This window comes from Hevea brasiliensis, chromosome 6 (genome assembly GCF_030052815.1).
Source record: "Hevea brasiliensis isolate MT/VB/25A 57/8 chromosome 6, ASM3005281v1, whole genome shotgun sequence".
NCBI lineage: Eukaryota > Viridiplantae > Streptophyta > Magnoliopsida > Malpighiales > Euphorbiaceae > Hevea > Hevea brasiliensis.
The window spans coordinates 103,971,493-103,997,630 of NC_079498.1; the positions used below are offsets into that span (position 1 = coordinate 103,971,493).

The 26,138-nt window shown below is 31.1% G+C and overlaps 1 protein-coding gene and 1 non-coding gene across 9 annotated transcripts in view; both read right to left on the reverse strand.

The window, feature by feature from the left end:
• The window catches only part of LOC110650881 (leucine-rich repeat receptor protein kinase EMS1), a 112,783-nt gene that overhangs the window by 15,621 nt on the left and 71,024 nt on the right, over window positions 1-26,138 (reverse strand). For 4 of the 8 annotated variants that reach the window (XR_009149552.1, XM_058148971.1, XM_058148970.1 and 1 more), the window contains 9 exons: window positions 9,583-9,750; window positions 9,200-9,263; window positions 8,641-9,027; window positions 8,427-8,513; window positions 8,226-8,296; window positions 7,388-7,470; window positions 7,069-7,198; window positions 6,404-6,571; window positions 6,227-6,299 (listed from right to left, as the gene is read on the reverse strand). Coding sequence is in view for 7 of the 8 variants with exons in the window: in XM_058148971.1 (XP_058004954.1) it covers window positions 6,227-6,299; window positions 6,404-6,571; window positions 7,069-7,198; window positions 7,388-7,470; window positions 8,226-8,296; window positions 8,427-8,513; window positions 8,641-9,027; window positions 9,200-9,263; window positions 9,583-9,750 (1,231 nt within the window). In the remaining variant the exon portion in view is untranslated. Of the gene's footprint in view, window positions 1-6,226; window positions 6,300-6,403; window positions 6,572-7,068; window positions 7,199-7,387; window positions 7,471-8,225; window positions 8,297-8,426; window positions 8,514-8,640; window positions 9,028-9,199; window positions 9,264-9,582; window positions 9,751-21,100; window positions 21,217-21,504; window positions 21,545-22,030; window positions 22,102-22,238; window positions 22,329-22,449; window positions 23,084-26,138 lie in introns of those variants that run through there. The other 4 variants (XM_058148969.1, XM_058148968.1, XM_058148966.1 and 1 more) reach the window with 4 other exon arrangements.
• On the reverse strand, window positions 14,046-14,152 carry LOC131181077 (small nucleolar RNA R71). The gene has a single exon (XR_009149704.1). It is a non-coding gene; the product is annotated as a small nucleolar RNA R71 (small nucleolar RNA).

Here is a 26,138-nt window from a genome sequence, read left to right on the forward strand (position 1 = left end):
TTACATTTTGGAAGTCCATTGCACCATATGGGAGGTACTACAACTCTAGTTCTGCTAAGGCCTCAGCTATTCAAGACCCTGCCGTGAGATACTTGCAAAGATTTATATCTTACACTATACTAGGTAGAGGGCACAGTAATGGGGATGTAGGAAAGAATGATTTATTCTTTTTATGGTGCATGAAAGAGAAGAAAAAAAATAAATGGTGCTTATTTTCTTTGCTCTCTTATGGAACATATAGTCTCTAAGCATTCAGCTGGCAGTATAGTTATTGGAGGGATGGTGACTATAATTGCAAAATCATTTGGTTTTAACCCTGACCAATATGCTATGATGTCTATGGTTGGCCAGTCTTTTATAGATAGAATTATTATGACTCAAATGAAAATTTGTGTAAAGAGGGGTGATGTTTATGTGCTGGTAAATGGGGAACATGAGGGTACAAAGCAACAGCAGTCATAGGGTATAGGACAGCATACTGATGCTGGGCCTTCTAGCTCACACCCACCTACTGCTGGACAATCAGACTTACTTGTTTTTCTTAAGGATTTGGAAGCAAAAATTGACAGAATGAGTGTAGCATAGCAGCCTATTTCTGATGCTAATTCTGATATTTTGGTTGCTTTAAAGGATTTAGAAGCTAAGGTTGATGCTCTTGGTCAGAAGCAAACCAAGCTTGAGAAAAAGATTAAAAGGAAATTTTCTGCATTCAGGAAAAAGCAGATAAAGCATGACAGAGAAATGATTGACATTTACAACAAGCTAGCAGCCTCTTTTAACCAGCTGTACAATTGGGGCCAAGACATTTTTAAAGAAATGAAGGCTATGGTAGAAAACTTGGATACTGCTTCTGAGAAATCTACTGAACAAGTACCTGCAGCAGCAAATGAGCCAGGGCCATCCACCAATGAAGAAGACCAACCAGCTGTCTAGTTTTAGAATTTTGTTTTTTTGTTAATTTTAGTTAGTTTCTGCAACTTTAGTTTTTAATTGTGCACATTGGTCAGTTTGCTTTATTTTCCCAACTGTTAATTTCCCTGGTTATTGGAACTTTTATATGCTTTATATATTTGTAAAGGATTTAATTTTTATCTCTTTTAATTCTGTTTGTTTCATGAATTTTACATTGGCTTGTTCATTGTTGCTGGCTGCTTTGGTTTCTTCTGCTGTGATACTTGCACTATCTTTGTTATCCAGATTCCTACTGAATTAATCATTCTCTTTAATTTCAGTTTCAATTGGCTATTGTAATAGCATTACTGATATTGCTTTTTACTAGTCATATAACTGAATTATTGATAATACAACAGCTACTCTTCCCTTAGCCTTCTCAATTCTGCCTCTAAGGTAACTTCTTGACATTCATCTGCCACATATTGACACTGCTTCCATTTAACATGCCTCGTGCTAAGGGCCATGCTCTCCAATGAGCTATTTGCATTGCTTCAAATTTTCAAAATTTTTGAAAACTCACCAAAACTTTCATGGAGCATGACATGCCCCATGTTGATACCCCATATCAGTTCTTTAGTAGTTGGCACAGGGCATGCTAATTTACCTTTACTTCAACATGCCTCATGCTTTTTTATTAACATGCCTCATGCTCTCAATACGTATAATTCACATGCCTCATGTACATATTCTGATCATTCACCACTTGGCATGTACGTTCTACATGGTAACTCTGTTCCACTCTTTCTTAGTTTATATCTCTCCAAGTTATCATTTATTGATTTCATTGATATTTCTGCCACTTCGATTAAGCCAATGAGGACATTGTCTAATTTGAGTTTGGGGGAGGGCAAAATTTTTGCAAAATTTTTAATCCTTTACTTAAATTGCATTTCATTTATACTTAGTTACTTAGTTCACATACACCATACAACTACACCATGTAAATATATACACTTGCATATAAACATCATATAGATCACGTATAGTTTTTATTTTCTTATTTTTATTTTTATTTTTATTTAATTTTTGCATTCATTTAAGGAATCATGCATACAAAAAAAATATATAAATAAATAAATTTTTACCTAATTCTTAGAAGATTGATAATCATTTTGAAAAGCAATTGAGCTTACCTCTAGATGGGTTTGATGGATTGCAAGTTTCGGATTGGTATGAGGTTATGAGATTCTTATCTAGGTTTATATCTTCTTAGCCAAGGGCCACCCAATTAATTATATTGAGTTTTGAGTGCTTAGAGAAAACTCTAGAATAAGAAATAACTAATTATGTTTCACCAATCCTAGAACAAGCCTTCTAGACCTTTCGAGGCGAAATTTTAGCATTCACTTGAAAAGAGAAATGATTAAGGCATTTTTTTGAATTTTAAACCCACATTTTTAGCCTTAACCAACCTCACTTTAAAAATTTCCCTTTAAAACCAATTTGAGCCTTCATTTATACCCCTTATTTCCTTGGCACCCATAATTTACCTAGCCATAAACCTAAACACTTACCTACCATTCGTGAGAATAATTTGTTTAAGTGATAGATAAGTTAAAAAAAAAGTATAATAATTAAATGGGAGAAGTACTAACGTAAAATTGGCTAGCAATCATATCATGTTGCGAAAAACAAATTATTTACCATAAAGAAATGAGTTTGGGGGTGGATTAAAAAGGAACAATTGTAATGCAAAATTCAATGTTATTTATGTAGTCCCTAAAATTCTTTTTTTTTTTTTTTTTTAAAAATTTGTATGCTAGCATTGGTGATTTATTGTAAAGTTCTTCTTCCCATTTGATTATTTTAAAAAAATGAAATAAATAAATAAAATAATAATAATAATAATAATAAAAGAAAAGTGTATCTTGATCTTTTTAACAATTTAATTATTCTCATGTTTTGCTTCAATTTTACCTTTTTTTTTTGTTAGCCACATTATTATCCCATAGCCCTATTACAACCATTAAAAGTCCTTTTGATCTTTTGATTGTGGTTTGCTACATTAGTGGAGATTGGATTAGTTGGTTAACCTATGAGATTGGCACATTATTCATCCATTTAAACCATTTCCATCATCATTTGAGACGCTGTAGTTTATGGATTGTTTTAGAGCCTATTTTAGCATGATTTCTCTATGTAATTGATTGTTTTGGGTTTGATGGAATGAATAATTGACCCAAGGCTAAGCAGTGATAACTTTGGTGAGAATTGAATTCCTTATATCTTGAAGGTGGGTATATGGCTTGTTGGTGGCTAGAGATAAGTTTGAAAGCTTGAATGAGTGATTTTCATGAATTTAAGAAAAGGTACCCCAATTGCATATAATCGTTTTCAATTTGCTTGAGGACAAGCAAAGATTTGAGTTTGGGAGAATTTGATAAACTCATTTTATATAAGTATTTTAGGGTAGTTTTGCATACATTTTGCCTTTTTAGTTTAATAATTTTATGCTTTTAATGCTTATTTTAGTTAATTTGTTAATTTTAGTTTCATTATATTTGATTTTTGGAATTTTGATGTTTTTGATAGGTTTTAACAAGGTTTAAAGGCAAAAAGGTCCATATAGAAGAAATTCAAAGTGATTTAGAAACTTAAAGTAGAGTGAAAAGTGAAGAAAATTCGCTTAAAGGAGAAGACCAGCCGAAACTTTCAAGGACCTCCACATGCCCCGTGTTGAAGGTCGTGTGAAGATAAGAGTTACCCAGCAGAAATCAACACGAGGCATGTAAATTCACATTGGGTCGTGTAAATAGAGACTTCAAAATAAAACACGCTGAAAGTTTCATGGGCTTCCACATGCCCCGTGTGGCTGGTCGTGTAAATAGAGATTTTAGAGAAAACACGCCGAGACTTTCATGGACTCCCACATGCCCCGTGTAGCTAGTCGTGTAGATCTAAATACTCCTCCTCTTAATCAACATGAGGCATGTGGAAAACAGCAGAAATCAACATGAGGCATGTGGGATGGCGCTGGCAGATTTGCTAATATAGACAAATTTTCTCTTTTCACACCTTTTACACCTCTTGTCCTTATCCCTTTAGAGACCATTTTTAGGGCAACCCTTGAGGGGATATAAAAGCATCATATTCTCATTTTTTTACCATAAGGAGAAGGAGAGAGAAAAATCAAAAGAGAGAGGAAAGAGGGAATCACGCCATTTTTGGAGGAGAGCACCTGCAGAGTGACATTTTCCAGCTTCCATTTTTAGAGATTTGGATCTTCTTCTTCTGAGTTCTTTTATTTTTAGACTTATTTTCATGTTTTCTTGCTCTATTTCATATTTTCTACTTATAAATACAAACATGAGTGAGTAGATACTTAAGATTTCAGAGTTGGGTGTAATGATTTAAGTTTTATTTGTGGATTTGGACTGGTTTTAACCAGATTTTTAGAATATATAAGCTTTGATTCTTATCTTGTGTGCTTATTTACATACCCATTGTTGGTACCCTTTGGGTTTTGTTCTTAATCTTAGATTGAAGGACAAAGAGGTGAAAATCTATGATAGATAATCAAGATAATGAACTTAATCACCTAGTGTTAGAAATAAACTAGTGGGTTAAGAGGAATTTCAAGTTGATTAAAATGCTTAAAGGGTTTTGGGTAATTAAACATCATATGAGAATGGGGTTTAATTTCCTTTAAAATACTCTTTAGTTTGCTTGAAAGAGAAATTAAAGGAAATCAGAATCAACTTCCTTCAAACTTGTATTTTCCTTGATCTTGGCTTTGCTTATCCAAATCCCAATTAAATTTACTTCATGAACCTCAACTCTGGAATCCATTTTTACTATTAATTAATTAAATCTTTTGTTACTTGCTGAAATTTTAGTAAATTAGTATAGTGCTTAGAATTTTAATTACTTCATTGATCATATATAATTTCTTTATTTTCCCAATTTAATTTGCTGCATCTCTTACTCTATTTTTGGCACAAATTATCGATAGCCCAAATAATCATAACTTTTATAGTTTGGTACTCAAACAACAAATCTCTGTGAGACGATATCTTTTCTTTACTACTTGAATAACCTGTATACTTGCAGAGTTCGCAAGCAACTCTCTACATAAATTCTAGCTCAACTTATTTTATACAATTGTATGGTCCCTATGGTTATCACGTAATGATATGGTTTTTAATAATAAGGAGACAAACACCATTTCTTTATGCTTACTCATTTTATTCTGAGTGGTTACTTGGATGAGAGCTTTGGATGCATCATTCCCCTTCTCAGTAGCTGATCTTCTGGTCACTACAGATGCTATCAAGTGCAGGACTAATCAAGTGAGATCGAGGCCTGTTGTTTCCTAGTCTCCTCCTCCTTCTGATTCCTTTAAATGGAATGTTGACAGTTCTTCAATCGGAAAACTAGGGAGGTCAGGTATTGGTGGTGTATTGAGGGACTTGTGTGGGAATATCATCTGCCTATTTTCTTGTTTTGTTGGTATAATTGACTCAAATGCAGTAGAACTTTTAGCTATCTCAAAGGCTTTTGAAGTTAGTGTTAGTAAGCAAGAGATCTTTTCTTCAATTAGCTCCATCCTCATTGAATCAGATTCGATGAATGTTGTTTCTTGGTTACATAACTTGGAGTATGCTCCTTGGAGGTTCTCTTCAGTGGTCAACTCTATCATCGAATTCAAGAGTCATCTTCCAGCTCTGCTAGTTAAACACATCCCTCGTGAGACTAATGCTTTTATGGTTAATTTGGCTAAGCAATGAGTGCTTCGTTCTGATGATTTTATTGCTTTTCTCTTAGTACTTCTTTTGGTTTGCATTTTTTGTGGCTAATTTCTGGTTTTGGTGCTATGAACCTTGTTAAGGTCTTTTTATTGTTGCTTCATCCTCATTAGGGTTCTAAAGCAGTCTGTTTCATTAGGGCGTTGCATCCTCTCTATTTCTTTTTCTCTTAATATATTTTCTTAAAAAGCAAAAACTAATAGACATGAGGTAGAAGTTGCCAAAAAAAAAGTCTAAAAAAATAAAAAACAATTTCTTTAAAAAAATTTAAATTTTATTATAAGATTGAAACAAAAAGAAAATTGTAAGTTAAATCAAAGTTGAGAGCAAATTCAGTGATCACGAGTATAATTTATTTAGAAAATAAAATAGATGAAGAAAAGGAATTAACCTCAAAAAAGGCATATATGTATATATATAGATGATCACTAATGGATGAATTAAAAATGATTCATCTAAACAAAATAATAAAAAAAATAAAGTAATTATAGAATACACATATAACAATTTAACTTCGTGAATAGTACCTTGCCGGGAAGTTTCGCCTTTTGCAAGCCATAAGTTCTCAGGAGGCATTTTTTCTTGAAGAACTAAAACTATCTGCATTGCATAACAGTGGTGAAATCGTTATACGGATTAGATGTACTCTCTCAAATTTTGAATGCATTGACAGAATATATATGGAGATCTAAAGTCTAATTTACTTCTTCCATCATCGGTCGAGATATTGAAGGTTTATACACACTAGCAGCAGCACAATAAATCATTCGTGTCATTTGACTTGGATTGTAATGCCCCTCTAATTTAGAATCAATAAGATCAGCATAATTGTCTTTGATCAAATCATTTCCTTCGATCATCAGAGGCATCGCCTAAAAAAAATAAAAAACAAAAAATAAGTGCTTGTCATATTCTTTCCCATCAAATTTAGGCTATTTTTTTCTAACATGAATTTTTTTTTCTATCCATCTATTTAATAATTTAATGTATAGAAAGTTTGTCTACATTACACAAGTGATAATAATTGGATTCAAAAAAAATTTGAGGACATGACTTTGATATATATATATATCAAAGCAGCTCAAGAAAAAGCCTGCACGTTCACCAAGATGGCAAGATGAGAAACTGTACACAGAACAACCCACTTAACTGGCAACGGCAATTTTTTTTTTTTTTTAAATTTTCACTTCATCCCATGTTAATGTGTAGTTGAGTTGCCATTCCAATTAAGAATCTTGGTTGGAATGGCAAGTTCATTGTATAATTTCTACAAAATGAACCACTGTTATGATTGATTTTGTTTTTCTTATTATTTTTTAACAAGACAAGACTAATTTGGTGTATTTATCATTATAGACGAGTGTCTTACCCATTTTACGATGCCATCTCCAGCAAAAGGGTCTTTCCCTGTTAGTAACTCTAGAAGCACGACACCAAAAGAATAAACATCTGATTTTTCAGAAAGCTTTTGAGAAGGATATTTTTCTGGATCTGCATAACTGTAATATTCAAAAATTACATTTTAATGAAAAAATTTGCTGGGAGAGCCTTGAAAATTGGCTTTTCCTTTTCGTTTTATTTTCTAACTACTCTAGAAGTAAACTGAAAAATGATATATATATATATATATATATATATATATATATATATATATATATATATATATATATATATATATAATTTCTTACATGTTAGTTCCCTTCAATATGGTGCTTATGTGAGTAACGCTACCAGTTTCTGGAAAAAATTTAGCGAGTCCAAAATCTGCAATCTGAAAAAAAAAAAAGTATTTAAATAAATTAGAAGATTTATTGTGCGGCATAATTTAATATTAAAGGCAATCAAATATAATAAAAGAATAATAATTACATAATTTTGTGTTTCAAAAAATGAAATTAATTAGTTCAAATTTTTTAATACATCTTTAAAAGAAAATTTTTGTATTTAACTCAGAGTCGACTACGCTAACCTTCTTTGCTATTATGAAAATCCAAATGTTTGAACACTTTATATAATGACACATGCAGAAATTAAGGGGGAGACTGAGAGTCTTTCGTTTCTTGTGTGTGAGAACTGAGAAGGGAAAGGGGGCAAATTATGATTGCCATCAATGAATGCCCAACGTTCAATGTAACCTGAACTCAACTGAAAATAAACTTAAGGTGATCTAAATCCATTTGCCATATCTAGCCAAACGTTCAATGTGACTATCAATATTTACATGGATGAAAAGTTTTGCTTGTTATCCAATACGGTTAGTTCAATTCCTTACTAAAAAAAAAAAAAAGATTAGTTCAATTGGTAAGAATGAGAGGCTCCCTTTCCTATCAACCAGGTTTAACTCTATTGAGGAGTGCTTTATGATGATTATTTATCCTGAACGCACTAGACCAATATAGAGAAGTGCACTCTTAACATCGTCTATGAAAGATAATTTTAGTGCATGAAAGCTAGCCTGAAAATACCCTATGACTATAAATATCAAGAAAAAGCAAGTTTTATGTGTTATTAATTACACTACCTTACCTTTGATTCAAAGTTATTGTCAATAAGAATATTATCTGCCTTGATATCCCGATGAATAATTGGAGGAGTACCTGAAGATATTTGTTTGAAGAGAGTAAAAGCTTTTAATAGAAAATAGATTAATAAAACAAAAACACAGGAAAATTTTTTTTAAAGTACATCAAGTCTCAAGTCTCATGAAGTGAATATATGATTACTCACAGCCTTTATGCAGATATTCCAATCCTTTTGCAGAGCTTATGGCAATTTTCATTCTTTTTGACCACTCCAAAGTTGGTTGTTGATTTCCTAAGAAGCCATTGATCATTTGTAAGATCATAATATCATATTTGGAGAGTTGAATTTAAATATGCTAACAATCCAAATTACAATGGGTTTATATATAAATATATTTGTAATACAGGAAAGGACTCACCATGTAGATGAAATCTCAAGGATTTGTTGGGAACAAACTCTAAAACAAGCAATCTATTGTACTCGTCACAGCAGTACCCAATCAAGCTAACAAGACATCGGTGACGCACAATGCCAACGGCCTTAATCTCCTTCTCGAATTCTTCTTTCCCTGGTTTATCTTTGTTGTATGCAAGTTTCTTAATAGCAACGTCGCTACTTTGAAGGTTTTCCCTATTATTTTTCTTGAAGGAAAGGGTTCCACTAAAGACCTCACCAAAACCACCACCGCCAAGGCGGTGAGCGTAGGAGAATTTTCCAGTTGCATCTGCTAGAACTGTATACTCAAATTCCTTCGGCCCATGTGGATTGTCCTTCTTAGGTGCAAGCGCGTTATACGGTGACGAATCTATCATTTGTTTTTATAAACAAGATGTATATATTAATGATGAAATAAGAAATTTAGAAAAGCACAAGTAGTAGCCCAAACAGTCAAATGCAAATTCAGCGACCATAGATGACAAGGTAAAAAAATTAATTGACATCATGAAAAGGCAGATCAAAATTCAATTAAAGGTTACCTTGCTGGGAATTAACAAACCATAATTCCTTTGTGGACTTTCGTCCTTCAAGAACTTCAACTATCTGCATTGCATAGACGTGCTAAAAAAGTTATACTCATTTTTTTTTTATATGCAAAAAAATTATACTTTTATCATGTAATCTTTTAATTTTGAGGGTTTTTTTTTTTTTTTTAAATTCAATGAAAGCTTAATGGATTAAGTAATAATTGATGAACTATATAATAGGAAACAGCTCTCTATCTAAAAAAAATCTCAATGTAAAGATAACAAATTTCATATGATAGATGGAGAGATGAAACTTCAATGCTTTTGATAGACAATTGGTAATATATACCAATTAATAACATACATAATATATAACTCTCTATGGTTCAATTTACCTGTTTCATGTTTGGCCGGGATTCTAACGGTTTATATATGCTAATAACAGCACAATGAATCATTCGCCCCATTTCACTTGCATTATAGTGCCCTTTCAATGTGGAATCAATGAGACGAGCATAATCATCTTCGACCAAATCTTCTCCTTTATTCATTAGAGCCTTCGCCTGCATAAAACAAGTGTTTCTTATTGTTTTCCATCAAAATTAGACTTTTGTTTTCTAACATTTTTTCCCTATGTATTTAATAGTTTAACGTATAGGCAATTTAGGGTTTAATGGATTAGAGAGAATCTATAAATTTCAAACGAATCCATGATTGGATATGATTGAATATATATATATATATATATATATATATATATATATATATATATATATATATCGATAGCTAGGTTCCATTAAAATCAATGATTAGAACTTATTGGCTGCGCATGCCAATAGCCATGGATAAGAATAACAAGCTTCAAGGGGATCAAAAGATTCAAGATTTCATCAAAGAGGTCTTCGAAACCTCGGGCCAATTCTTATATAGCTAACCATAACGAAAAGCGCAGTAGAAATTTCATATTGGAGTGGAACAGAAACAGGTATTGGATAAAAAAAAAAAAATCGATCAATTCTTAAAATTACTAAAACCTTATGGTCAACAAATGGGTCTTGCCATCAACAAAGAAGGGTGCACGAATTTGGATAGTTCTAATATTGAAGAAGAATATCATAATTCAGATTGCAGTGATGATCAAAATCCTATCCTCAAATTGAATTCTTCCATTCAGGATGGGTGCATTGAAGAGGAATTGATCTACGTTCCAATTTTTTTTTTTTTTTTAATAAGCTTTTCTATGTTCTGATTCCTCGAATTCAATCTAGGAATTAAGATGACGTGGGTATTAATCTTGCTGTTGAGAATGTTGAAGTCTTTAACAATGAAAGTATCCTTCTTGTTCATAACTTTTACTGATAAGCAAAAGGGTATTCTTCTTATTAAGAATGCTTTGATTAAAGGAGAAGATACTGAAGTTATGAAGAAGATAAATGTGGGAAAAAAAAAGGGTAGGAATTAGCGTTGGTGGTAGCATATTTGAGTTGAGATCGTGAAATCATATGATACTCAAGAATGAGTATCAAATTTGAAGGGGACAGAATAAAAAAATATGCATTACTTGTCAATGGAGGATTCAGGCATTGGAAATATATATATTAACATACCAAATTGAATTGCAAAGGTGTTATGAAAATTGATTAAAAAAAAAATCTACGTTGGATATCTTTTCTATTGCTGAAAATATTAAGGGAAAAAAAGAGAGTGGGGATTACACTTTTTTTTTTTTTTTTATGAGCAAGAGGAGTGGGGATTACACTTGTGGCTGAACATTAAGTGGTATGGTGATCTTGAAGGACCTAGAATTGAAATTTTGGAGAAGATCAAGGAAAGAAATTGAACTTTTTGTCAATTAAGAGTTCATTCTTTGAACGTGTTCATGTGTCTTTATTCAAATGGAAGTTCAGAGGCTTAATCATTCCTCAGCCTATACTTTCTTTCATTAGCAACCGTGGACAAGTGAAAATGGCCCTGGCTATAGCTCTCCAATCTGATCATATTAGAAGAAAAGATATTATAGTTCAACAAGCTGTAGTTCAATTGGGAGGACGTTTCTTTTTTGGAAGCACAAATTATAACTTTCATCCTTAGGGACAAAAAATGATCTTCATGGGAAGGATAATGTTAGGATTGGCTAGAGATTAGTTAGATGAGGTTTATTATTTATAGTTACTACCTAGTTGACATGTAGGAGATGGGAGTTGTCATTTCCATTCTCTCCCTCTTCCTCCCAATCTCTCTCTTCTCTCCCCATCTCCTTTTCTCGGTTTGTTGCGATCTAGTCACATATTTTTCTTTTATTTAGAGAGTATTTGTCTTAGTTTATAAGCTCTAGAAATATATTTATTTGTTTGTCTATAATATTTTTTGAGCTTACAAGTTGAAAAAGAAAAATTAATTGAGAATTAACTTTTCATTTTAGTGCTTATAAACTATATACTTATAAATTAATTTGACTAAATATTCTATGTTACCCTCATTTAATTTTTAAAATTTTTCTACATATTTTATTTAATATTCTTTTAAGTAATTTTAATAATAAATGTACTTATAAACTATTTTTTACTGAACGTTGATAAACCCATTTTATATAGATATTTTATGGTAGTTTTGCATCCATTTTGCCCTTTTTAGTTTAGTAATTTTATGCTTTTAATGCTTATTTTAATTAATTTTAGTTCCATTATATTTGATTTTTGAGATTTTAATGTTTTTGATAGGTTTTAATAAGGTTTAAAGGCAAAAAGGTCCACATAGAAGAAATTCAAAGTGATTTGGAAGCTTAAAGTAGCGTGAAAAATGAAGAAAATTCGCTTAAAGAAGAAGACCAGCTGAAATTTTCAAGGGCTTCAATATGCCCCGTGTTGAGGGTCGTGTGAAGATAAAAGTCAGCTAGCAGGAATCCACATGAGGCATGTAAATTCAACACTGGGTCATGCAAACAGAGATTTTAGAACAAAACACGCCGAAACTTTCAGGGACTTCCACATGCCCCGTGTAGCTGGTCATACAGAATCTAAAGGCTCCTCCTCTGAATCAACATGAGACATGTTAAAAATAACTTGAATCAATATGAGGCATGTGGGATGGCGCTGGCAGATTTGTTGACATGGAAAAATTTTCTCTTTTCACACCTTTTACACCTTTTGTCTTTATTCCTTTAGAGACCATTTTTAGGAAAAACCTTGGGGGGATATATAAGCATCATATATTCTCATTTTTACTATAAGGAGAAAGAGAGAGAAAAATCAAAAGAGAAAGGAAAGAGGGAACCACGCCATTTTTGGAGGAAGAACACCTGTAGAGTGACGGTTTCCAGCTTTCATTTTCAGATATTTAGATTCTCTTCCTCTGGGTTCTTTTATTTTTAGTTTTATTTTCATATTTTCTTGCTCTATTTCATATTTTCTACTTATAAATACAAGCATAAGTGAGTAGATACTTAAGATTTCAGAGTTGGGTGTAATGATTTAAGTTTTATCTGTGGATTTGGAATGGTTTTAGCCAGATTTTAATATATATAAGTTTTGATTCTTATCTTGTGTGCTTATTTACATACCCATTGTTGGTCCCCTTTGGGTTTTGTTCTTAATCTTGGATTAAAGGACCGAGAGGTAAAAATCTATGATAGATAATCAAGATAATGAACTTAATCACCTAGTGTTAGAAATAAACTAGTGGGTTAAGAGGAATTTCAAGTTGATTAAAATACTTAAAGGGTTTTGGGTAATTAAACATCGCATGAGAATGGGGTTTAATTTCCTTTAAAACACTCTTTAGTTTGCTTGAAAGAGAAATTAAAGGAAATCAGAATCAACTTCCTTTAAAATTTTATTTCCCTTAATTTTGGCTTTGCCTATCCAAATCCCAATTAAATTTACTTTATGAACCTCAACTTTGGAATCAATTTTTACCATTAATTAATTAAATCTTTAATTACTTGCTGAAATTTTAGTAATTTAGTATAGTGCTTAGAATTTTAATTGCTTAATTCATTATAATTTCCTTACTTTTCTAATTTATTTTGCTGCATCTTTTACTTTACTTTTGGAATACATTATCGATAGCCCAAATAATCGTGACTTTTATAGTTTGGTACTTAAACAACAAATCTCTGTGGGACGATATCTTTTCTTTACTACTTGAACGACCCGTATACTTGCGGAGTACGCAACCAAGTTTTTGGCACCGTTGCCGGGGATTTGTTTTGTTTGATATTAGACGATTGATTGTTTGGTTAATTTGGGCATTTTATTTTTGATTTTAATTTCTTTTCTTTATCATTATACTTTGAGATTTTCCTATTTTGATTTTTTAGGTACATATCTTTTATATGAGAAGAACAAAAAGTGCAGAAATTGATTTAATTTTTGATCCTGAGATTGAAAAGACAGCTAAAGCTTTAAGAACAAAGTCTAAAAGAAGAAAAACTGAACTCAAAATTCAAAGACAGCAAGAGCAACAAGTGATAGAAGCTATGGCAAACAACAACAATTGATCAATTAAGGATCATGCTTTGCCTAGTTTTGGAGATTTTAGACTGAGTATTACAAGGCCTAGAGTGGAAGCAAACAACTTTGAGTTGAAGCCCTCACTTTGTCAAATGGTTCAACAATCACAGTTTGAGGGACGTCCTACTGAGAGTCCACATGTGCACCTTGCACATTTTCTTGAGATTAGTGACATGCTGAAGATAAATGGAGTGTTAGATGATGCCATCCGGCTAAGATTATTTCCTTTTTCTTTGAAGGATCGTGCTATAGAGTGGTTGCATTCATTACCTCCGAGTTTAATAACTACTTGGGATGAGAAGTCACAAGCTTTCTTGGCTCAATACTTTCCTCCTAGCAAGACTACAAAATTGAGAAATGAATTAACTTCTTTCAGACCAAGGGATGATGAGAGTCTCTATGAAGCTTGGGAGAGATACAAGGATCTTCAAAGGAGAAGTCCACATCATGGAATCCCTAAATGGATGCTAGTTCAACATTTCTACAATGGTGTTTCTCCAACAATTAGAAGTATGATTGATGCATCTTCAGGAGGTGATCTTATGGAGAAGTCAGAAGATGAAGCTTATTCAGTATTGGATAAAATTGCTTACAATAATTATCAATGGAGCTGTGAAAGAAATGAAATGAAGAAGCCACCAGCTAGTGTATATAAATTAGATGCCATGAGTATGTTCAATGCCAAATTTGATGCTTTAATGAGAAAAATGGATAAGTTAAGCATGAAGGTTGACTCATCAATTGGAGGATCTAGTCATACAGAAGATGTTGGTGCAGGAAATATGCATTGTATCAATGATTTTCCTTCCTATGGGCAAGAGTTTGGAAATGAGCAAGTTGATTTTGTTGGGAATTACAATCAGAAACTAGTTGGTAATCCTTTTTCTGTTACTTATAATCCAGCATGGAGGAACCACCCTAACTTTTCTTGGGGAGGTCAACAAGGGTAGCAACAGAATTATCAACAACCTCCTAATTTCCAGCAACAACAACAGAATTTTCAGCAAAACAGAGTACCACTTGGATTTCCACCACAAAGGAATCAAAATGCACCTATTCCACAACCACCAGTTCAGTCTTCAGACTAAGATTCAATTTTAGAGTCTATGATGGAGAATTTCTTAACTGCTCAACAGAAACAAGGAGAAATGATTCAACAATTAACTTCAAGGATAGACCAGCTTGCCACTCATAACAGGATGTTGGAAAACCAAATAGCTCAACAAGCAAGTTCTTCTAGCAAAGCACAATGGAAACTTCCAAGTCAACCAGAGAATCCTAGAGAACATTGCAACGCAGTGATCCTAAGGAGTGGGAAAATTGTGGGAGAAGAAGAGAAAGATGAGGTAGAAGAGGAAAAGAAGAAAGAAGATGAAAACAAGAATGAATTCACTTCGAATTATGATGAAGTTAATGAGGAAGCAAACAAGAAGAAGGAAGTTGAAAAAGAAGAAGAGGAAAAGTATGTGCCTCCACCACCATACAAGCCACCATTGCCATATCCTCAGAGGTTTCAGAAAGCAAAGCTAGATAAGTAGTTTGGGAAATTTTTGGAACTTTTGAAGAATTTATACATCAACATTCCATTTACAGGTGCAATTTCTCAAATGTCCTCATATGCTAAGTTCCTAAAGAAAATCTTGTCAAACAAGAAAAAATTGGAGGATTATGAAACTGTTGCACTTACTGAAGAATGCAGTGCTATATTGCAGAATAAGCTTCCCCCTAAGCTTAAAGATCTAGGAAGTTTCTCTATTCCATGTCACATTAGAGAGACAAGTATTGAAAAGGCATTGTGTGATCTTGGAGCTAGTGTAAGTTTTATGCCACTCTCCATTTATGAAAAGTTGAAATTAGGAGTTTTGAAACCCACCACCATTTCTTTGCAACTAGCTGATAGATCTATCAAATATCCAGTGGGAATTTTGGAGAATGTGCCATTGAAGGTTGGCAAATTTTTTATTCCTATGGATTTTGTGGTTCTAGAGATGGAGGAGGATGTAAGAACACCCATCATACTTGGAAGACCATTTTTGGCTACTGCAAGAGCTAATATAGATGTAAAGAATGGGAAATTAAAGTTGAAAGTGGGAGAAGAGGAAATAGAATTCAATTTATTCCAAGATTCCAAGGAATCGGCTGTGGTAAATTCTTGCTATAGGGTGGATGTTATAGAAAATGATACTGGAATGGAAGATATTAAGTTGGAGGAAATTCAAATTACTCTTCATTCTCAGTGTAATCAGCATACAGTGCAAAAGAAAAAGTCTCCTTTGCCACTTCCTTTTGATAAGAATGAAACTCCAAGAGTAAAACTTAAGGCTCCATCTAAACAACTCAAAGCAGAAGGTTCATATCAAGTTTGTAAGAGTAATTTGCAAGGTATGGTTGGGATTCTAAACAAAGCAATAGGTGTTTTCATAGTCAATGGGAAAAAGTTGAAGTACAAATTTATTGCATCACCTGTTGATAAGGGAGGCAACACTTTCCAATTTCAACCACCATGAACTGAAAAGGGGTCAAGCTAATAACCTTAAATAGCACTTCTTGGGAGGCAACCCAAGTTTATTTTTAGTAGTTTGTTAATTTTCTTTTTCTTATTTCATCCCTTATAGATCAAATTTTAATATTTGTCTAATTTTTGGTTTGTAGGCAAAATGAAAAGATTGGATGTTTTGGAAATTGTTGCAAAGAAAACCATATTGCTGATTTAGGGGAAGTTTTCTGTGTTTCTTTTAATTTGTTGGTAAATAGTAAATTGTTTGCCATGATGATGTGTTGCTTGAGCTAGAATGAAATCAGAAAATTTAGTTGAGAGAAATTGATGATAAGGATTAAATTTTGCTCTAGGATTGTGCAATGATGCTTAACATGTTTATATTTAATTTTGGCTTATTTCAGTGTTTTAGCTATGTTTATATGTGTTAGTTTGGCTAATTCAGCTTATTTTAAATTTGTTAATCTTAAAGGGATGATTGCTATAATTTGAAGTTAGTAATATGCTACAAGAAGGAAGGGTAACTGCTATTTGGGAAAGTATTCTGCACTTTTATCTCATTGTGAACAGTATTTTTTTTTAATGCCAAATTGCTATTAGGTTGAATATACTTTGATGAAATGAGGAAGTTTGGTTGATATATGTGTTTTGAAGTGTTAATTTGGTGGAAATTTAATATAAAGTGTCAATGTATTGATTTTTGTTATTTGGAGTGTCAAGCATGCATTAAAGATTAAGTTTGCTGCATATTTTTTTCATGTGAACAGTATTTTCTTGACTTTTATTGAATATGCTTTGATGTTATGAGTATATGAGTTGACAATACATGATATTGAGTTAAACTTTTGTGTTTTGAGGTGTGAACTATGGTTGAGATATATTTTGAAGTGTTTTGGAAAATAATTCATACTGATTTGGTTGTTCTTTGGTAGAGTATTTTTAGAATTTTGGGTTTTTAGAGTGAAATCTTGAGTTTTATATCAGGTCTGATAGCACTGAGTATGACATGCCTCATATTAAGGGTTATGCTATCATGTGAGCTATTTGAATTGCTTAAAATTGCAAAATTTTTGAAACCCACCAAAATTTTCAAGGGGCATGACATGCCCCATGTTAATATCCAGTGTCAGTTGATCAGCATTCAGCACAGGGCATGCCAATTTACCTTTACTTCAACATGCCTCATGTTACTTAATTAGCACACATGTTCACCTAAAAACCAAAAAATCTAAAATTTTCCAATTCACTTTTCCCTTTTTCACCTCACTCACTTCCATTTAATTTGATATAATTGGGATACTTTTACATATATTTTCTTCGAGCTACATTGTTCATATTATTTTGAGCTTAATTTTGAATTAATTGTTCTTATTTAGCTTTAATTCCCAATTGTACATATTGTATGAGCTGATTAGTTTATTTACTGTTTGTCCATCTTTGCATTGATTTAAGCCAATGAGGACATTGTCTAATTTGAGTTTGGGGGAGGGCAAAATTTTTGCAAAATTTTTAATCCTTTTTATTTACATTACTTAAATTGCATGTCATTGCATTTCATTTATACTTAGTTACTTAGTTCACATACACCATACACCTACACCATGTAAATATATACACTTACATATAGATATCATATAGATCATGTATAGTTTTTATTTCAATTTATTTTATTTTATTTAATTTTTGCATTCATTTTAGGAATCATGCATATATAAAAATAAATAAATAAATAAATAAATAAATAAATTTTTACCTAATTCTTAGAAGATTGAGAATCATTTTGAAAAGCAATTGAGTTTGCCTCTAGATGGGTTTGACAGATTGAAAGTTCCAGATTGGTATGAGGTTATGAGATTCTTATCTAGGTTTATATCTTCTTAGCCAAGGGCCACCCAATTAATTACATTGAGTTTTGAGTGCTTAAAGAAAATTCTAGAGTAAGAAATAACTAATTGTGTCTCACTAATCCTAGAACAAGCCTTCAAGACCTTTCGAGGTGAAATTTTAGCATTCACTTGAAAAGAGAAATGATTAAGGCATTCTTCGAATTTTAAACTCACATTTTTAGCCTTAACCAATCTCATTTTAAATTTTCCCTTCGAAACCAATTTGAGCCCTCATTTATACCCTTTATTTCCTTGGCACCCATAATTTACCTAGCCATAAACCTAAACACTTACCGTCCTTCGTGACAATAATTTGTTTAAGAGATAGATTTTAAAAAATAAAAAATAAAAAAAAAAATAAAAAAAAAGGTATATAATAATCAAGTGGGAGAAGTACTAACGTAAAATTGGCTAGCAATCATATCATGTTGTGAAAAAAAAATTATTTACCACCCAAGTATACAAAGAAATGAGTTTGGGAGTAGATTAAAAAGGGACAATTGCAATGCAAAATTCAATGTTATTTATGTAGTCCCTAAAAAAAGTGCAAAAATTGTATGCTAGTATTAGTGATTTATTGTAAAGTTCTTCCTCCCATTTGATTCTTTAAAATAATAATAATAATAATAATAATAATAATAATAATAATAATAATAATAATAATAATAATAATAATAATAATAATAATAATAATAAAAGAAAAATGTATCTTGATCTTTTTAACAATTTAATTATTTTCATGTTTTGCTTCCCTTTCACCTTTTCTTGTTAGCCACATTATTACCCCTTAGCCCCATTACATCCATTAAAAGTCCTTTTGATCTCTTGATTGTGTTTTGCTACATTAGTGGAGATTGGATTAGTTGGTTTGCCTATGGGATTGGCACATTATTCATCCATTTAAACTATTTCCATCATCATTTGAGATGCTTTAGTTTATGGATTGTTTTAGAGCCTATTTTAGCATGATTTCTCTATGTAATTGATTGTTTTGGGTTTGATGGAATGAATAATTGACCCAAGGCTAAGCGGTGATAACTTTGGTGAGAATTGAATTCCATATATCTTGAAGGTCGGTATATGGTTTGTTGGTGGCTAGAGGTAAGTTTAAAAGCTTGAATGAGTGATTTTCATGGATCTAAGAAAAGGGGACCCCAATTGCATATAATTATTTTTAATTTGCTTGAGGACAAGCAAAGATTTGAGTTTGGGGGAATTTGATATACCTATTTTATATAGATATTTTAGGGTAGTTTTGCATCCATTTTTGCCATTTTTAGTTTAATAATTTTATGCTTGTAATGCTTATTTTAGTTAATTTGTTAATTTTAGTTTCATTATATTTGATTTTTGGGATTTTAATGTTTTTGATAGGTTTTAATAAGGTTTAAAGGCAAAAAGGTCCATATAGAAGAAATTCAAAGTGATTTGGAAGCTTAAAGTAGTGTGAAAAATGAAGAAAATTCGCTTAAAGAAGAAGACCAGCCGAGATTTTCAAGGGCTTCAACATGCCCCATGTTGAGGGTCGTGTGAAGATAAGAGTCAGCCAGCAGGAATCCACATGAGGCATGTAAATTCAACACTGGGTCATGTAAACAGAGATTTTGGAACAAAACAAGCCAAAAGTTTCAGAGACTTCCACATGCCCCGTATAGCTGATCGTGCAAAATCTATAGGCTCCTCCTCCGAATCAACATGAGGCATGTTGAAAATAACTTGAATCAACATGAGGCATGTGGGATGGTGCTGGCAGATTTGCTGACATGGAAAAATTTTCTCTTTTCACACCTTTTACAGCTTTTGTCTTTATCCTTTTAGAGACCATTTTTAGGGAAAACCTTGAGGGGATATATAAGCATCATATATTCTCATTTTTACTATAAGGAGAAAGAGAGAGAAAAATCAAAAGAGAAAGGAAAGAGGGAACCATGCCATTTTTAGAGGAAGAACACCTGCAGAATGACGATTTCCAGCTTTCATTTTCAGATATTTAGATTCTCTTCCTCTAGGTTCTTTTATTTTTAGTTTTATTTTCATGTTTTCTTGCTCTATTTCATATTTTCTACTTGTAAATACAAGCATGAGTGAGTAGATACTTAAGATTTTAGAGTTGGGTGTAATGATTTAAGTTTTTTCTGTAGATTTTGACTGGTTTTAGCCAGATTTTAATATATATAAGTTTTGATTCTTATCTTGTGTGCTTATTTACATACCCATTGTTGGTACCCTTTGGGTTTTGTTCTTAATCTTAGATTGAAGGACCGAGAGGTGAAAATCTATGATAGATAATCAAGATAATGAACTTAATCACCTAGTGTTAGAAATAAACTAGTGGGTTAAGAGGAATTTCAAGTTGATTAAAATGCTTAAAGGGTTTTGGGTAATTAAATATCGCATGAGAATGGGGTTTAGTTTCCTTTAAAACACTCTTTAGTTTGCTTGAAAGAGAAATTAAAGGAAATCAGAATCAATTTCCTTCAAAATTGTATTTCCCTTAATTTTGGCTTTGCCTATCTAAATCCCAATGAAATTTACTTCATGAACCTAAACTCTGGAATCAATTTTTACCATTAATTAATTAAATATTTAATTACTTGCTGAAATTTTAATAATTTAGTATAGTGCTTAGAATTTTAATTGTTTAATTCATTATAATTTCCTTACTTTCCCAATTTATTTTGCTGCATCTCTTACTTTACTTTTGGAACACATTATCGATAGCCCAAATAATCGTGACTTTTATAATTTGGTACTCAAATAACAAATCTCTGTGGGACGATGTATTTTCTTTACTACTTGAACGACTCTTATACTTGCGGAGTACGTAACCAAACGTATTAATTATTTATCGACCACTTATAAGAACTTTAACCAAACATGCAATTACTTAAAATTTTAAACACTTGCAAGCATGTATGAGTTCATAAGCCAAGTAGAAATTTCTCTTATTTTCAACAAATTAGGATAGATTTGGCTAGTAAAAATATTATATTTGCACAATTATAGACTAGTGTCTTACCTTCTTGACGTCTTTATTTTGAACTTTTTTCCCCATAATCAGCTCTAGAAGCACAATACCAAAGAAATAAACATCTGACTCCTCAGAGATCTTTTGAGAAGGATGATTTTTATGATCTGCATAAATGATGACACTTAGCTAGTTGGGGAAAAATGTTGGGAATCTAAGTCTCACATTAGGAAGAAACAAAAATTAAAGGATAATATAAATGGTTGGGTTGCACTATTGACTTAACTAATCATTTTCATATATAAAGCAACTTAATTATTTATATAAACCCAAATTAAAATTAATTAATAAGTAATTTAATCGACATTCTCTCCAAATTTAACAAAAAAAAAAAAATCAAATATCTTACAATACAAGTTTACTTTCAATTAGAGGTGATGGGATATGAAAACTACCAATTTTTGAATAAAACTTGGCAAGTCCAAATTCTGCAACCTGAACAAAAACGTAGACATTAAGTGAATTGTGTTGCATAATTTAATATCAGAAACAACCAAACATATTAAACTTAATAATTACATATTTTTGTCCTCCAAAATAAGAAATTAATGAGCTCATACAGTTCTTTTATATATATAACCTCAGAAATCTGTTTGAAAGATATGCATAGAGTGAATGCCCAAATATATTATAAGATATTTATCAATATTCATATGGACAAAAGGTTTTATTATTTTTTTTTTTATAATAAGCAGAATAATTTATTAACACTTAGCAAGAACTTTCAAGCTTCACTAGGAAAGAATCAAGAACCAAACAAAAAGAGAACAGACACCAAAAGAAACAGAGTCAGCAAACAGAACAAACAAAACCAGCCTAAAGACCAGCAACAAGCCTACAACACACTATTTCTAAACGGACCCAAAAACAAAACACCAAATAGGACGAAATCAAAGTTTTATTTGTTATTAAACTATTTACCTTCGGTTTAAAACTATCGTCAAGAAGAATATTAGCTGCCTTGATGTCTCCGTGAATGATTTTGGAGCTACCTGAAGATATAAATATATAGGTAGAGTAGCTATTATCTAATAGGAAAAAACTTTAATGGAAAAATAACAAGAGGGAAAAAAAAATTTAACAGATCAAGCCTGAATTTCTAAAAAACCAAGCAAGCAGTGATACTCACATTCTTTATGTAGATATGCCAATCCTTTTGCAGTGTCTATGGCGATTTTCATTCTTATTGACCAATTCAAATTTGATCTTCTTTTTCCATCTAGTTAAGATCATAACATCAAATTTAGAGATCTGTTGATCGAGATACTAAAATATACTAACAATCTTAAATAACATACAGAATTAGTTTGTATAATGTGTACTCAGGACGAAGGACTCACCATATAGATGAAATTTCAAGGACTTGTTGGGAACAAACTCTGAAACAAGCAATCTATCGGATGAATCACTGCAGTACCCAATCAGGCTAACTAGATTTTGGTGACGCACAGTGCCTAAGGCCTTAATCAACTCCTCAAATTCCTTTTCCCACTGTCCGTCCCTGTATTTAAGTTTCTTAATAGCAACTTCACCACTTGGAAGGGATCCCTTGAAGACATCACCGAAACTTCCCCTGCCAAGGAGTTTGTCATTGGAGAAAAGTCGAGTTGTCTTCGCTAGTTCATCATATTCATATTTTTTTAGCTCATTTGCTTTGACATCCTTACGCGCGGGTGTATGACTTTCCTCCTCACTGGATGACATAGCCTCAAATTCCCACTAACTAATCATAAAACTGAGAATCATAATCTATACAAAAAGAAAGCAGTAGCCCCTAAACTTAAAATAAATCATGAAGAAGCCGAAGATGAGGACTGCAAAGAAGGGACATAGATTCAGAAACAAGAAGGAGGGTCTTGGTTTCTGAATAATTAAACATGTCAGGTAAACAGTAAGCTAAAACAATACCGTTGGCAGTGCTGCGGATCTGCCTCAATACTGTTGCTAAAGTTGCAGGGTCCTGCACTTATGCTACCACCACTCAACTCAACTCAACTCAACTAAGTCTTTATCCCAAAAATTTGGGGTTATGCTACCACCACTACTGCAACAAAAAGTCAAAGTCAATACCGCGGGCGGAGAGATTTTGTATGGTTGAGAGTTCTTTAGAGAGCTACAGCTATAATCATATTTTCCCGATAATTTTCAGACTCAGTACCTTCAAAGTTGAGCCAATAATGAAGTATAAAATGGTGGACACAAAGCTATAAATAATTAAAAACAAAATGGGTCAGTGGTCGGTGGAGTAACAGCATAATTAAAGAGTAGAAAAAGCCACATGCATGTTTTACAATTAGTAAGAGGATTATAAGCAGTGATCTAAGCTTATAATACTTAAAAAATTAATTACATATCTAGTTAAAGTGCTTATAAAAAGCTAATAAGTAGCTAATATGTATTTAAAGTGGTTATAAAAGGTTAATAAATAGCTAATATGTTTAATTAGTAATAAAAAGAGGATCATAATTAAAAAGTAAAAAAAAAATCACACATTTTATGTCTACTAAGAGGATTATAAGCACTAATACAGGCTTATATATAATGCATAAAAAATAATTATATATTTGGTTACAGTGGTTGAAACGTGGCTAACACGTTTAGTAAAAATAACTTATAAATACAGTTAAATTATTAAAAATAATATTAAATGAGATATGTAGTAAAATTTTAAACATTAAATAAAAATAACATAATAAAATATTTAATTAAATTAACTTATAAGCATAAGATTCATAAGCATTAAAATAAAAAATTAATCTCTTCAACTTATAAGCTTAAGCAATGTTTTAAGCAAATAGATAAACTTATTTTTTATAGCTTATAAGTTAACTTGATAAGCTTATAGACTAAAACAAATACCCTTCAAAGTGTACTCACATGTTAGAATAAGACAAAAACAATCTTATATATTTGAAATAAACTAATTCAGGTTACAATATTAAATTATTTTTATTTTTATATATTATTTAATTATTTGTTTTTTTTTTAATTTTATATTATCAGAACTTAATCTTTTTTTACTTAAATATATTAAAAACTTATTTATAAATGAATAAAATTTTGGGAGAAGAGATAATTAAAAAAAAAACTTGTACTATTTTTTTTTTAAATAGCACCATTTGATCAATAAAACACTAAAAAATTTCAACAGACCCTTCATTAAGAGTATTACTTTATTTTTAACTGCATTTTATTTTTATCTTATAATATTTTCCTACAAATAAATAGTTGAAAAATAACAATTGAATTAAATACATTTGTTAGGAAAATGGGATACCAATGGACAGTAGCCTGTATTGATTCATAACCCGCACGTCCTAGGACTTGTATCACTATTCTAAGCATATAATCCCATTATTAAAATAATAAACCATATAGATTACAGCGTTGCTCCAAGTAACAAATTGAGAGAGAAGTGGTTGGACTTTGCTTCAGTAATGCACCACAAGCCGGCAATTACTATTATTATTATTATTATTATTATTATTATTATTATTATTATTATTATTATTATTATTATTATTATTATTATTATCATCATCATCATCTAATTAAAACTCGAACTCAAAATCTTACAATCTTAAAAATGATTTTAGTATTATTGAACTAAAACTCGTTAGTCAAGCCAGCACCAATTTTATGAGTACCACTAACATTCTTTATTGTCATGTATTTTTTAATAAATATCATACAAATAATAGTTTAGACAGTTCAATATTTAATTTTGAATTCAATTATCTACTCTTTTGCATTAAAACTCATATCCGCTATTAAGACAGATAATGTGACTTAAATCACATACGGCCAATGCAATCATATCTTACAATGACCTTAGTTTCTCATCTCTTCTCGAAGTGATATTTAATGTTATAAGTTTTGAGATCTCTTTTTTATTACATAAATAATATTAAGCTTATAATTGTCTCATTCTCAACCACTAGTAATCTTAGTAAGTTTATTCAAATTTTCATACTCTATAAAAATAAGAAAAATAATATATATATCCCCTACACCTGCAATGATCAATGGTGGATTTCGAGTTTGGATCCATAGACTTCATAAAATATTCTATTAAATCGTATTTGCAAACTTTTCAAATCAAATTATAATTTATTTTATATATATATATATATTCTTTTAAAATTTAAATAAATAATTTTAAATTATGAATTCACTGCTTTATAAATTATATAGAGCCGGTGCAACGTGAAATATAGAAAATAATGTTATAATTTAAATATGATTAGACTAGTCTTAATTTCCAGAGTTATGTGAAACATAGTACTGCACCGAATACAACTTCACCAAGATTCAATGAATGTTAGTTAATGATAATTGATAATAATACATAGACCAAGACCCAAAAACAATTAAAAAAAAAAAAAGACGACCTAGACCAAGACCTCGGCCCCAATAAAATACTACAAATGGTTTCAAATATTCAGCGTATATCCATGACATGTATTAATTATTGCGTTCCACATCAGGGCTGCTGGAATTTCCACATCAAAATTTTGTTTTGATGTGAAGTTAAATTTATGAATGTTATTTTATAAGGCCATTAAAAAAATTCTTCTTAAATATTTTAACGTGTGAAACTCAATATTTTATATTTATAAAGTTGACTACATAAAATAATTATTTTATTATATATATTAATAATTTTTTTAGATTTTAATTAAATAATTTTTAATTATGAATTCACTACTTTATATTTAATACAGAGCGGGTGCAACGTGAAATGAAGAAATTATTGCTATAATTTAAATATGATTGGACAAATCTTAATTTCTAGAAGTACGCGAAACATATAGAACTCCACTATATACAATTTCACCAAGTATTAATATTGCATTTATTCAATTTCATTATATATATATATATATATTATTAATATTCTATTAGAAAAAATCAGTATCACATAGAAATATATTATTGATGTAAAATTAGTAATAAAATAAGCATATTTAATAAAATTTAATTAATATAATATTATAATTGTTAAAAAAAAATAGTAAAATGTTTTTAT